The 14,359-nt window shown below is 35.5% G+C and overlaps 1 protein-coding gene across 7 annotated transcripts; it reads right to left on the bottom strand.

The window, feature by feature from the left end:
* Nucleotides 1-772: 772 nt before the first annotated feature.
* Nucleotides 773-7,104, bottom strand: LOC131631048 (probable pre-mRNA-splicing factor ATP-dependent RNA helicase DEAH5). 7 transcript variants are annotated; one of them, XR_009292596.1, is made up of 5 exons: nucleotides 3,801-7,104; nucleotides 2,820-3,243; nucleotides 1,467-1,690; nucleotides 1,214-1,336; nucleotides 773-1,054 (listed from the first exon to the last, which is right to left on the bottom strand). XR_009292596.1 is itself a non-coding variant. In XM_058901809.1 (4 exons), exons 1-3 carry the CDS (start codon nucleotides 6,992-6,994, stop codon nucleotides 2,850-2,852), a joined length of 3,390 nt encoding a protein of 1,129 aa, XP_058757792.1. In that variant the 5' UTR covers nucleotides 6,995-7,104; the 3' UTR covers nucleotides 773-1,690; nucleotides 2,820-2,849. The 7 variants fall into 7 exon arrangements, 2 of the variants coding, with proteins under 2 accessions (XP_058757792.1, XP_058757790.1); XR_009292594.1 differs by having other exon boundaries at nucleotides 1,214-1,690; XR_009292593.1 differs by having other exon boundaries at nucleotides 773-1,336.
* Between the last annotated feature and the right edge of the window lie 7,255 nt (nucleotides 7,105-14,359).

Raw genomic sequence — 14,359 nt, 5'->3', positions numbered from 1 at the left:
GAACAAATTTGGTGAATATAATAATGTAGCACTAACTGTTATAATGTTGCCTCATTTGGCACACTAGTGATACATATAGAAATGGTAATATGTATATGAGAAACTTATTATTGCTTGTGTTTCCAAAGTTACTTTTGTAATTCTTGGTAACATGCTATACTGATAAACTCTGAAATATTCCATGGTGCAGGTGTTCCATGTTACAGGTACTATATTTTGAAAAAAAAAATATTTCAAATCTGTAATTGTGCTATTTTTTTCACTTACTGCCTTATTTTGTTCTATAGAAAAGTCATTTTGAGTTTAAACTATGTTGAAGTACGTACAGTTGCAAATTGCAATGCATGGAAAATTGAAGTAAGGAAACACATAATTATTCTCTCAAATGTTTTTGTATCTACATGTAGATTCATTTTAATAAGATGAAATAAAATTAATGCCGATTCTCCATCTTTAAAAGTTATTTGTGTCACTAGCTAGTGCTAAAATCAAGTTAGGTGTTAACATTTTATCAGCTAGTTCATATATTTGTTTATGAAAAGGATAAGTTGATGGTTCATGAACTTTAAAAAGCTAACTTATACTTATGGTTTTAATTTTTTAGTTAGTGTTATCATTTATTTTCTCATGTTTATACTTTCACAAAGCTAATTTATCATTTATTTAATGGGATGGAAGAATATCACACTTATTTTATTAAGTTCATTTCGTTTATTAATTTTCATCAGAGCATAGAGCATACGAGTGGAAGATGAGCAAACACGACACACTGTTATCAAGGGGGGAAACTCTACATTAGAAGATACAGACCTTATAGACTCGGCCACAATACATTTACTTAAGATCTGTAGAATTCAAACAGAACATGTTGAAACTAATATGTTCCAAGGGCATTGCAGAATTTAAAAAGTAACATATACAGTTAGAGTAAACCTACACCATAGCTCAGAATCAAGTATTGTTTATGGATTGAAGAAATGTTTATAACAAAACTAATACAGTTTAGTGATATGTATTGGAGTGTATAACTGTTTCCTCGTTGAAAGTGTAATGGCTGCAGCAAAAACACATATAAAAAAGGATATCTAGAGGTTAGAGTGAAATATAATATTTGAAAACAGTTGGTTACCCTAAGGCTTGGTTCCTATATCTAATGTTGTTGGCTACATTATTGTTATTAGAAAATGTTTATTGTTATTAAACCAAAACCAACCTGCTGAAACTTTTTACTATGCTAACATAGCTACAAGTTCATCTATTGATTTCAATGTCTTCTCATATGGTTCATCTATAAGTACGATTCATATATCTTTGGCGATTGAACATAACGATCCATCTGAAAAAAGAAACACCAAAAATCACAATACCAAAACACAAATTTTATGCCAATAGTTTCAAAAAAAAAACATATAGTTGAATTCATTAATCGAATTACCAAAAGCTAAGCATGTAATATACATATATACCTCAGTCAAGTAATCAACCAATTCATTAGCAGTTTTGACATACTCCTTTCGACAATTTTCCGGCAAAGTAGTCATAGCATTTTTCAAATCCTGTTCAAGATAATTCTATTTCAATCTTATATAAAACATAACATACCTCCAAGACAAAGTGTCCAACATTTCCCTAAGATTATGTAACCCTTGTTTAAATCAAATATCAGAATGAGGGGGGTCTTGACATTGCGCTGCGAACATAAAATCAGAACCCGGAAAAAACAAATCAGAAACTTGGATCATGTAGATTACTCTATTTGTAAGAAACCAAGATGCAAATATGGACAAATGCAAACCTTAGTAGAGAAATAGAGCAAGAAAACGCAAAGCAAGAGCACATACATACCAAAGAAACACAGGAAGAAGACACGGGAAGACAAAGGCAATGGACAGTCGAAGAATATGCAGGAAGAAACAAAAAAAATGCAGCACACGCAGATGCAAAGAAAAACACAGAAGACACTGTTAACACATAGATGGCATGGCAGTGAGAGGCTGCTCTATAAGGCGGTTAGCAAACAGATGGCGTGGCGGTGACAGGCTGCTCTGCCACGCTATAGCAGGGATATATAGTGCCCTATTGACAATAAATATTTGCACAATACAATGCCTAACAGATCAACTAAATATTTTGACAAGGATTTAGGTCATCAGAAACATACGATTGTTGCATCAACCCTAGTTTTCCATTCTACATGTTATTTGGCTCTATCACCTATGCCACAAATTAATAGTAAATATTGTGGAAACTAATATCCTAAAAAGACTATATATATAAAAAAAAAGGGATAAACACTTGATTAGTAGGTAATACATGGATCAATGGGCCAGCTCATCGTCATAGAGAAATCTTGAACTAAGCACAAAGATAAAAGAGAAAACATGTAGAAAAAATATACTCAAAATTTAATACATAAAATCGTCCAAAAGGAAGCAAACACATCATACTTTCGTTGATCCAAAATCTGGCTTTCTCACCACTAAAATCAGTGACAAATCTATTTATAATAAATAAAGCACAGCTTCTGCTAAACTTAAATGAATCACATAATTCATGAAGTTACAGTTAATGCAACAGTGCAAAATATGTAAACTTGAGTAAAAACAGGCTGCTCTGTCAGGTGTGATTGGGGGAGAGAGGGATGGGGCTGAATAAAGGTCAGTCAAAAAAATAAGATTGTATACTTAAAATGGAACTTTATGCATCATAAATTTTACTAGCAACACCAACAAAAATATGTCCAAAATTTCATTTAACTCGTAAATATAAGCAGAAAACTTGCGTTTAATACTAAATCCAACATAAATTGTATCTATAACCTTGCATTAAGAGTAACTGACAAAGGCATATCATGCACGGCGTTTACTCAAACGCCATGAATTAGGCTCGTGGTATCTATCATAAAGTGGTTCAATACGCTCTTGACGCTTTCGTTTGCTCATCTTTGTAGGATCTGCCACTTTAAAGAATCTTGGAGCCAATTCAACAAGCCACTTGGGGTCTATGACTGTGACCTCACGCATATATTCCTTCGTTGTCATTACAAGCTCATGGTATATGACCCAGTCTGGCTGCCTCTGGAACAGAGCTGAACTTGGATGGATATATACAGGCTGATTCTCAACTAGTGTTCTATAACCTTCTTGGGGGTCCTTTCTAGCTGCATGAAAAAAGAACCCAGCAGTAATAGCCTTCCGAATCTTCGTGAAGTTTTTTCCAGCACTCACAACATCCAATTTGTACCTAGATATCAGTTTTGATGATTTAGAATACAATTTAATCTCACTAAATGATAATTTACAAGACTAATGTCATAAAAAATTCTTCATAACTATAAACCCCACATAATGTTATAAAATATTCATCATAACTATAAACCGGTAACAGAAAAATATTGGTAACAATAATGGCAACAAAAAAGTCCAAAGTGAAAATACTTAGGTAAGAATTTTTCCTTTTCATTATACTTTAAATGTAAAGAATAAAATACTAAGTTCGCCAGTAAAAAACCGTTGAGTCAAAAAAAAATGTGCAAACAAAATATATAAAACTGAAGGGGAGCCTTGACATAAAGGATGAAGAGCCATTACTGCAACAAAACAGTCACGGACTTTAATTATAAAATTAGTCTCTTGCAAACCCTTTGCTTGATACAAAAATTACCACATATCTCTTAAGTTAGGTAGGACAAGGCTCCCATTAATGTGAACAAAACTTTAAAAAAAAAACAAATGAAGAGAACAGAAAGAATCAAAGCAAGCAAAATATTAGAAGAGTATATAAATAGATAGATATCTTACTTATCCATGATGGTGAGAAGTTGTTTCCTTACATCCTGGGCTCTTCTCAAAGATCGAGATTGAACAAAATTCTCAAAACACCAGGGGCCAGAAAAGTTTTTATTTTTCCAGGACTCATAAACAGCAAGTAATGTAAGATGGTCACCCTCTGGCTGGAAAAATCTTGCCCTTTTCTGATCTGCTTGGGCCTGTTTCTCCCTGGGCCTGTAAAATATATTGCCGGTTTGGATCATGGCAATTATGGTCAATATCTCATCACTGCATCCAAGGTCAACACTGGCAAGTAGCATCTTGGACAGTGGTGGGTCTAGAGGAAATTCAGCCATTTTCCTCCCCAATTTGGTTAGCAGGCCCTCTTCATCCAATGCTCCAAGACTGTAAAGCTGCTCCATGGCAGAAATAAGTGCTTGGGGTGATGGTGGGTCCATAAAATCAAATGACAGAAGATCATTTATGCCCATGGCTTTCATGCTAAGAGTAGTCATGCCCAGATTTATCCTTTGAATCTCTGGAACAGAAGTAGGTGACATCTCATTCCTATATGCACTCTCAGTATAGAGGCGATAGCACTTTCCAGGTCCAGTACGCCCTGCTCGTCCAGCTCTTTGTTTGGCTGAGGCTTGTGATATTGGAGTTATCACCAAGGAATCAAGACCTTGTTTCGGGTTATAAACATTTTGCTTAGCGAAACCAGGATCAATAACATAAAATATCCCGTCAATAGTCAAAGAAGCTTCAGCAATGTTAGTAGCAACAACCACTTTCCTTTTCCCAGGAGGAGCGGGATCGAATATTCTAGATTGCATTTCACTAGGAAGTGCACTGTAAACAGGTAAAATGATCAGCTCTGGAACTTCCCTACCTAATCCTTTCATTCTCTCGTAGAGAGACTGACAAGCAAAATCAATCTCCTCCTGACCAGTTAAGAAGAGAAGAATGTCTCCTTCAGGTTCTGTCAAGTGGATCTGTAGAACAGTGATCAAAGACGCATCCAAGTAATCGCTTTCTGGCTGTTTGGTATAAAGTATCTCCACGGGAAAAGTTCTCCCAGGAATTGTGAAGATGTTACAGTTAAAGAAATATCCTGAAAATTTTTCAGCATCAAGAGTAGCAGATGTAACAATCAATCGCAGCTCAGGTCTCCGCTTCACCAGCTGCTTGAGCAGTCCAAAAAGAACATCAGTATGAATAGTTCTCTCATGGGCTTCATCAAGCATGATAACAGAATACTGTGACAGATTCTCATCAACCAAAATTTCCCTAAGAAGCATACCATCAGTCATGTACTTGATTACAGTATCAGGTCCAGTGCAATCCTCAAATCGAATGGCATAACCAACTTCCTCTCCTAATCTACACCCAAACTCTTCTGCAACTCTCTTTGCAACGGACGTTGCAGCCACTCTACGGGGTTGAGTACATCCAATTTTACCTCTGGTGGTGTAACCTGCTTCAGCAAGATACTGTGTGACCTGTGTAGTCTTACCTGAACCAGTTTCACCAATCACAACCAAGGTCTGATTATCTAAGACGGCCTGAATCAATTCTTTTTTCAACTTGTAAATTGGCAAACTCTGCCTCTGTTCCTGAATAGAAAGCTTTGACCTTTGCCCAAAAGTAATGGCTTTCCCATAGGCATCTTTCTTCCATTCTGGCATATCATAGGCCGATAGGCCGACACCCCTCAACTCTTGGGCAAGATGTCTTTCACCGGACTCTGGCATAGGGTCCTCCCAAGGACGATTGAGATCCTTTGGAATTGAATCTAGCATGGTACGCTGCTGCTGTTCTCTTACTTCCCTACGCTCCTTTATAAGCGCAGATTGGAGCGCAGCAGCACGACCCAGAGAACCTTCTGGATTCTTAAAGATCTTGACAGGAGACATATCCATTGAGTACCTGCTCTGCCCTTGCAAGAAGGCGGGTTCATCGTCATTCATCTCAATCTCAAGCTCTTCCTCGGCGCCTTCCTCTTGGTACATCACTCCATCTCCCTCGTCATCATAAGTCGGATACTCCGAAACACTCAAAACCCCTGAAGCAATCAACTGTTTTGCTTCCCATATCTCAGGAGAGCTCATTCTCTTTAGCGGCCTGCGCGTAGAACCAATATCATCCTCCTCCACAATCCTGATCCCAGAAAGCCCTGTCCTAGTCACCGGCCCATCTCTCGAATCTTGTGGATTTATCCTAAAAGCCTCCTCCTCCGAGCTCTTCTTCAATGGAAGAAGATCCTTCCCGGTACGCTGATCAACATCCCTCATAGAAAGACTCAACTTAGAACCAGAAACTGAAATCACCTTCACATAAACCTGTTGATCCCTTTTAACAACTTCCTTAGTATTAATAATCTTCCTAGTAGCCATCTGAGAAACATGAACCAAACCCTCCTTCCCTCTTAAATCATCCAACTGCACAAAACACCCAGTATCCATCACCCGAGAAATTCTTCCTTTATAAACCCTATACAACTCAGGTTCACCGGATCCATCACGCCTCAAATTTCTTTCTTTACAACCTTTCTCATCAATATTCTCTTCCCTTCCATCTTCATAGTCATCTCTCCTCCGCCTCTCATATTTATCCCTATCATTCCCCCTTTTATTTTGGTACCTATCTCGGTCTCTATCATTCCCCCTTCTATCATCTTTTCCGCGCCTAACATCTCTGCCTCTTCCTCTTTCTCTATCATTCCCCATTCTATCATCTCTTCCGCGCCTATCATCTCTGTATCTTCCTCTTTCTCTATCATCCCCCCTTCTATCATCTCTTTCACGCCTAGCACCTTTTTCATACCTGTCTGGTTCCATCTGCTTCTGTTTCTGTCCAGCCTCAGCTTCAATCTCATTCCAAAGCTCCTTAGCCCGATCCCTATCATCTGAAATCGCCAATGCCTTAAACTTAGTCTTTGAGGAAGCGTACTCCTTCGTCGGATTCTTCTTCTCCTTCTCCTGGTTAGGTTTAGGAGGAAGAATAGCATGAATAACAGTAAGAAGAGATCGAACGAAATAATCCGGCATCTCAGCCCCTTTTTTCTTCAATTTGGAACCGAAATCTTCAACAGACTCCGACGAGTGACCCAAATCGATAATAAATTTGGCGAGAATCTTATCGCCGGTTCCGATATGAGATTCCAACTCGGTACATACCTTGGAAACCAGTGAAAAGCGCTCCAATTTCTCCACGGCATCCATGGTACAAAGCAGCAACAACCAACGCTGTGCTTTCTCGGAAACGGAAGAGAGAAACCCTAGAAATTGTGTTTCTTGCTTCTGAAGAAAGGTGGCTCCTTTCTGAGACGATTCTCATGGATTGAAAATTCTATATATATATATATATATTAAAAAAAAAAAAATCCTTATAACTATTTTAAATAGATTGAAAATTCTATTAAGAAAAGGAATCACTTATAATTATTCTCAAATCTAAATCTTTGATTCATAATATTTATTTTATTTATTTTATTTTTGAATAGTTAATTTTGTAAATTTTATTTATTTACATTTTTCTTTTGTCAATGATATTTAAATTTATATTTTTAATTAAATATGATTTTTTTAAGTAAATCATTTTCTAAATATATATAAATTTTTGCTATTAATTTTGATTTCAATTTATCATAAAATTTTATATTACATGTTTTAAGTGTTTTAAAGAAAAAAAATAAAAAATATTTTTAAATTAAAATTTTGACTTAAATTAAACCGTTAAAATATCAAAGAAAACATTATGTGAGAATGAGAAAAAGAAATGAATTTTCAAATATAATTATTTTTAATATATATATATATATATATTTATATCTAGGAAATATATTTTATATTGATTTGTTGATGAACTTTTTTTTTAAATTGTAATTTGTTAAATAAATATTTTTGTTATTATTATTATTATACATATCATAACCATTTATAAAAACTCTCTTTATAATGTAAATATTATGATTTTTGCATAACATAAATTTATAGAAATAACAATAATAAAATTATAATATAAATTAATGATTTTGACATTAAAAATAATAAAAAATAAAAAAGAGAACGGAGATTTACAGATAGAGAGAAATTTTCAAAAACAAAATTTTTATTTTGACAAAACAAATTAAATATTGGAAAAGAAAATTTAATAACTTTAAGGGTTAAACATAGAAACCCCCTTGTTATATTAGGGAATTTTTCTTTTAGCCTCTGCTAAAGTCTTTTTTTAAAAAAACTCCCTTGGAATTTTTTATTTTTAATTTATATTTTATTACTTTATTTTACTATTTTTTATTTATATTTTACTTTTTTATTTTAAATTATGTTTTATATTTTATTAATTATTAAAAAAATTTGTAAGACCTAAATTATGTTTTATATTTTAAGTAAGTATCATACATAATAGTTAGTTCACCACTGTTTCAAAAAATTGGTAGAGAAATATGGACCTTTGATGCACCTCAAACTTGGTGAAGTATCATACATAATAGTTAGTTCACCAGAAATATGGCCAAAGAGATTATGAAAACACAAGACCTCAATGGTGGTGGAAGGAGAATGTGCCTGGGCTGCTACCTGGGCATTGCTTTTGGCATACCCAACGTCGAGTTGCCTCTTGCTAATTTACTTTACCATTTTGATTAGAAGCTTCCTAATGGAATGAAGAATCAAGAACTTGATATGACTGAGCCATTTGGAACTACAGCAGGAAGGAAAAATGAATTATGCTTGATTTCTGTTACTCGTCGTCTGTGATATGCATTTCTCCCATGAAGGAACATGAGTATGAGTTTCATATTTATAATAAAGTTTGTATTTGTAATGCTTACAAATAAGTATACTGTAGGCTAAGTTTACTATATGATATGTTTACTATTGGCTACTGTAACCGAAGAATAATTTGCTATATTCTACACAGCGGCAGGTAAAGTATATCTGGGGGAATCTGGAAATTACGAGAGGGTTTTTAAAAAAAAAAATTTTATTAGGAGTTAAAAGCAAAACTCGCTAACATTATAAGGAGGTTTGTATATTTAACTCTAATTTTAAATTGTTATATTAATTATTAATGAAAAGATATGTTAAGAGAAGATAGAGAAATCTAGTTTTTTATCTCAAGTGACAATTTAAGTGAGTAAGTATATATTGTTAGATTAAACAAAATTAATGAATAATATTTTGTGTCAAATTAAAATTTGACAACCAGTGCCAACGAATCTAACTCTTCTTATATCTTATATATTTATATGTTAGTTTAGATTTAATTATTTTCTTTTGGATAAAAAATGTGTTTTATTTTAATTATACTTTATATTATTTATAGATTGAATATGTTTTTATAAAACCATGTGCTTTCAAATTTAGTTTTTCTAAGATTATAATTAAAATTAAAAAAAATTAAGCTTAATTTTGAATGAAAAAATCCCTTGAATGATGGGTGATGGTTTATTAATCAAATTCTAGTTTGGTGTTTGGTGCGGAAGCCTCGTGGAGTTGTTGAATTAAATGGGACTTTGATCGATTGGAAAATGGTAGGATGTCTTTTTTTATTAATGATGATATATTGATGAAAAGAATGTTGATACAAAACAGGATAGGGGGCATTAGCCAAAATCTATCAGGAATTAGAGAACCTAAAGAATGGCAAACCTAATCTATTATCTATAAAATCTGTTCTTAAGCAAGCAGGCACGGAACTAAAAAGAGATGAATCAGAGAGACTAAGACCTATGTTAGCAAATCCATCTGCACAGCTATTGCCTTCCCTATAACTATGGGAGACCATAAAGTTCTAATTAGAGGTTATATTTATACAGTTAATCCATCTATTTCTAATTTGACACGGTACCAAAGAGAAAGACTTGAAAGCCTTGACCACCATCATAGAATCAAATTCCAACCAAATGTTATTCCAATTTTTCTCATGGGCGAACTTGATTGCAAACATCGCACCAGTGAGTTCGGCAATGAGAGAATTGGACCTACCCAAATGAATGGCATAAGCTGTCAAAAAACCACCATCGTTATTTCTCGCAATGCCACCACAAGCCGAAATACCAGAGGAAGAGATAGCAACTCCATCACAATTAAATTTGATCCAGTTTCTTGGAGGGGGTTTCCAAATGACCTTGATAATATTAGGGGCTTTGGGAGGGGGAATAGTAACCCGAAATTTTTTTAGTAACACAAAATCCTGCATGTGGATGAAGGTAGCATCCACATTGCTACCCGCGAAAGAAATAGCTTCCGGAATGCTAGAAATAGAAGAAGAAAAGCTAAGGATATAGTTTTGAAATATAACCTTATTGCGAGAATGCCAAATAGTGTTAAATATGAAAATGACAGCAGCAACGCACGTAGTTATGCATTGCCCCGAAGCTTTCATATCCATAAGAAAACCAATATCAGACTAGCCACAAATCAGGGAGCGAAAGTTTAGTTCATTTCCTAATCAAAGCCAAAGCTTAACAACAAAACTACATTTAAAGAACAAATGTTGTGATGTTTCTTCCGCCACTTTACACAAGTCACAGCGAGATGGAAAAGCAAAATTTTGCCTTTTCCATTGATCGTCCGTAGAGCCCTTGTTGTGAAGAAATTACCACACAAGAGCCGACTTTGACGGAGGGATGGATTTAGACCATATCCAACGCCACCAAGCCTTGCGAATCTCTTTCGATCTCTTGAGTTCAAAAGCGTATTTAAGGGAGAGGTCACCATTGGACGAATGCAGCCAAACTTTCGAATATGACATAGAAGCAAGTGGGATACGGCATTCCCGAATTCTCGACTGAAGATGAGAAGGGGTGAGAGTAGCAGATTTGGAAAAATTCCAACAACCATTAACAATGATGCAGTTGACAGTTTTTTCCATAATGTCGGTCGAATCATCCAACCCAAGGTGAAGAGGTTCACCATACCATTTGTCAAACTAAAGCCTAATCAAAACACCATTACCCAAACACCAGGAGAAATTATCTTCAACAATATGCAGCTCCGATTTGAGACTGGACCAAATCGAGGAGAAGATATGATGGTTTATAATTTTACCTTTGCGAAAAACTCTCTGACGCAACAAAACAGCCCAAGAAGAGTTAGATTGGAAGAAATCCCAAAAAAGCTTTAGCTTGAAAGCTTCATTAAGTTTGACAAGATATCTAATTCCAAGACCTCATTCCACAAGGGTAAGGCACATGTTATTCCAAGCCATTGTTATAACTTTGCTTTTAGTAACTTCACTGCTCAAAATAAATCGCCTTATCGCACGCTCAATATCTCTAACGAGAAAGATAGGCCACGCGTAGATAGTCATACTATGAAGAAGCATACTTTGGACGACCGATTTAACAAACTCCACTCTACCTACAAAAGAGAATAATGAACCCTTCCAAGAGGCCAATTTGTTAATAACTTTATCCGCAATCAGACGTAAAAAAATTGCCTTGGTTTGCCTTTGTAAAGAGGAACGCCAAGGTAAACAAATGGAAGATAGCCAATCTTGAAGCCCACAAGAGCTGATAGGATATTCAGCCTTGATATTGACATAGCACCACCGAAAATGTGAGATTTATTACAATTGACACATTACCCCGAAACAGCCGCGTACTCCTCAAAAGTAGAAATGATGGATTTGATGTTGGAAAATTTTCCTTTGCATAAAATGAGAACATCATCGGCATATAGAATATGGGATGGAACAGAGGTATTGTTTGGACCCTTAATAGTATCAATATTTTTGGAGGAGGCAATTAAAGAGAATTTTCTGCTTAAGACTTCTTCCGCAAGATAGAAAAGAAGCGGGGATAAGGATCCCCTTGACGGATACCACAAGAACAAGTGAAATAGCCTTTGAGCACTCTATTAACATTAATTGAAAGATAGGCAGAATGAAGAATATTACGGATACAAAGACAAAAATTAGAATTAAAACCAAACTTCTGAGGAACTTTGAGTAAAAACTTCCAGTCGAGAGTGTCAAAAGCTTTAGATATATCCACCTTAAGCGCAATATTACCATCCCAAGATTCATAATCTAGGAGATTAACCTCCTCAGAAGCCAAACCGATACAATCATGGATATGACGACCATGAATAAAACCTCGTTGCTCTTGCGAGATCAATAACGACATGATAGAGGCAAGTCTGTTTGCGAGAACTTTGGAAATTATCTTAAACTTGAAGTTCGAAACAGCAATAGGACGAAAAAGATCCAACGAATCAGCCCCTTTGATTTTAGGAATAAAGATGATAAAATTTGCATTATAGCCTGGCAGAATCCAACCTGAGGTAAAGAATTAAATGACCGCATTAGAGACATCATGCTTAACGATATCCTAGAATTTCTAACAAATACTGCACCAAAACCATCCAGACACGGCGCACTATCGCTGTTGAGATTAAAAACTACATCAGAGATTTCTTCCATGGAGGGTATGTTAGTAAGAATCTGATTCGTAGCCTCATCCACCAATGAAGGGATAATAGAGTCCACAAGGTTGGAGTCCTGCATTAAATGGGTGTTAGTAGAAAAAATATTTTCAAAGAAATTAACAGTATGAGAAGCAATATCTGTAGGGGCAGTAAGAATGCTATCTCCATCAGAGAGCATGGAGATTGGTTTGAACTTTTGTGAGAGTAAAGATAAGAATGTTGTACTTAAGTATAACTATTCGATATTTAAAGACAAGAATGTTGTACTTGAGTATAACTATTAGATACATAAAAATATCTTTTTTATTTGGGTTCGGGTTAATATATTGTGTATTTAGTTTTCAGGCCAAGTGTCTATATATAAGACACTTGGTCCTCTTGTAATCTCATATATTCATATAATAATATTTTACTTACATGGAATTCCCATAATATGGGACAATATCTCAATTCACTCCTTATATTCTTAGGCACTTAGAGAAATTTTATTTATGTCACTCGCTTTCGGAGATACACATCAAGAAACATCTTTTTTTGTGCCTAAATTTGGATTTTTCCGGAGCTACATATACGGAAGTAGTTTAAACTGTTAAACGTTAGGAAAAACTTCAAAATAATTCAGTTAAGAGAAAGTTTCGTAGATGCACCTACGAAACAAATCAAAGTTAACTAAAATAAGGTGTTTCCGGAGATACACCTTTGGAAACAGAGGTATTTTTGGAAAAGCACATGGTGCGTAAGAACCCCTAAGGGGTGGAATAAGAGATTCTCTAATATGGCATTAGGTGTAAACACTTCAGCCCTTCTTCTTTTTCCTTATCCGTTCAAAATTAGGGTTTTTGCATTCATCATCGTTCCCAAATTCCTATTTGGTCACCATGGCTTCCGACGCAGATTTTTACCATGAAAATTCCACCACTAATGCTAACAACAATAACAAAATTGACCCTCAAGATTCCTTCTTGAACTTCAGAAACCCCTACTACCTTCATCCCGGTGAGAACCCTGATATCGTTCCTGTGGCGCCACTGTTGGATGATAACAACTGCCACAACTGGAGAAAAAATATATTTAGCGCCTTAACATTAAAGAATAAGCTTGGATTCATCAATGACACACTCTTCAAACTTCTTTCGTCTCACCAAGATTTTTTATTTATGTGAACGTGCTAATAACATGGTACTCTCATGGATGAATCAATCTCTTTCACCACATATTGCTCAAAGTACCATCTGCTTTGACTTGGCGTTCCATCTTCGGGACGACCTTCACGAAAGATTCACCAAGTGAACCATTTTCGCTTCTCCAAAATTTTGCGCGACCTTCACTCCATCAAACAAGGTGACCGCTCTCTTTCACAATATTTCATCAATCTGAAAATTCTCTAGGATAAACTTGAGGATCTACGTCCAACACCCTTTTGTTCTTGTATCGTCCCCTGCACTTGTGACTTGGCCAAGGGTATTTGTGGTTACAAACACGTGGAATACGTTACTTTTTTCTCAATAGATTAAATGATCCATGTAATACGGTGAACTGACTTTATCGAAAATGTCGCGGTAAGCAAGAGTCGCCATCGAATTTTATTTTATCCAAATTAATGAAAGGCTAAAAGAACAGGAAAAAAACCTTTTAAAAGAAAACTGAGTTCGGGGGTAATTTATACAAAGGGAAGGTGTAAGGCACCCTTTGCATCCATGGTTTTCCATGGGCTCTTAATTGCTTTGCTCTTTTTGTTTTCAAAAGTTTAGAAATGTAGAAGAAGAAAATAAGGACTTTAGCTCGTAAATGAGCGTAGCCTTTTTGAAGTTTTTTAAGAAAAGGGTAGAAAAAGAAATTTAAACCAGAGCATGCAATTAAGGGCAAATTACCTTGATATTTGTAAAAAGATTCTTTTAGCCTTTCAGGGCTATCCATACCATAGGGGGTAGGAAGTCCTTTTATTTGGAGGTTGAAGGGTCGTCGCAATTATCGTTCGCCATAAGACTGTCCCTGCCATAGAGGGTCAGATAGTCTAAGGGAAGGATCAGAATAACCATCATTATTAGGCAACCAGAGGACACCTCAGCATTTCATAGGCAACTTCGAGGGACGAGATCATATTAGCGAATCGAAGGCAGCATCATTGGGACATATGATCTTAAGAATGAA

Source organism: Vicia villosa, unplaced genomic scaffold (assembly GCF_029867415.1).
Source record: "Vicia villosa cultivar HV-30 ecotype Madison, WI unplaced genomic scaffold, Vvil1.0 ctg.000759F_1_1, whole genome shotgun sequence".
Classification (NCBI taxonomy): domain Eukaryota; kingdom Viridiplantae; phylum Streptophyta; class Magnoliopsida; order Fabales; family Fabaceae; genus Vicia; species Vicia villosa.
The sequence above is the reverse complement of the archived record's forward strand: the minus strand, read 5'-3'. Positions and strand labels throughout refer to the sequence as shown.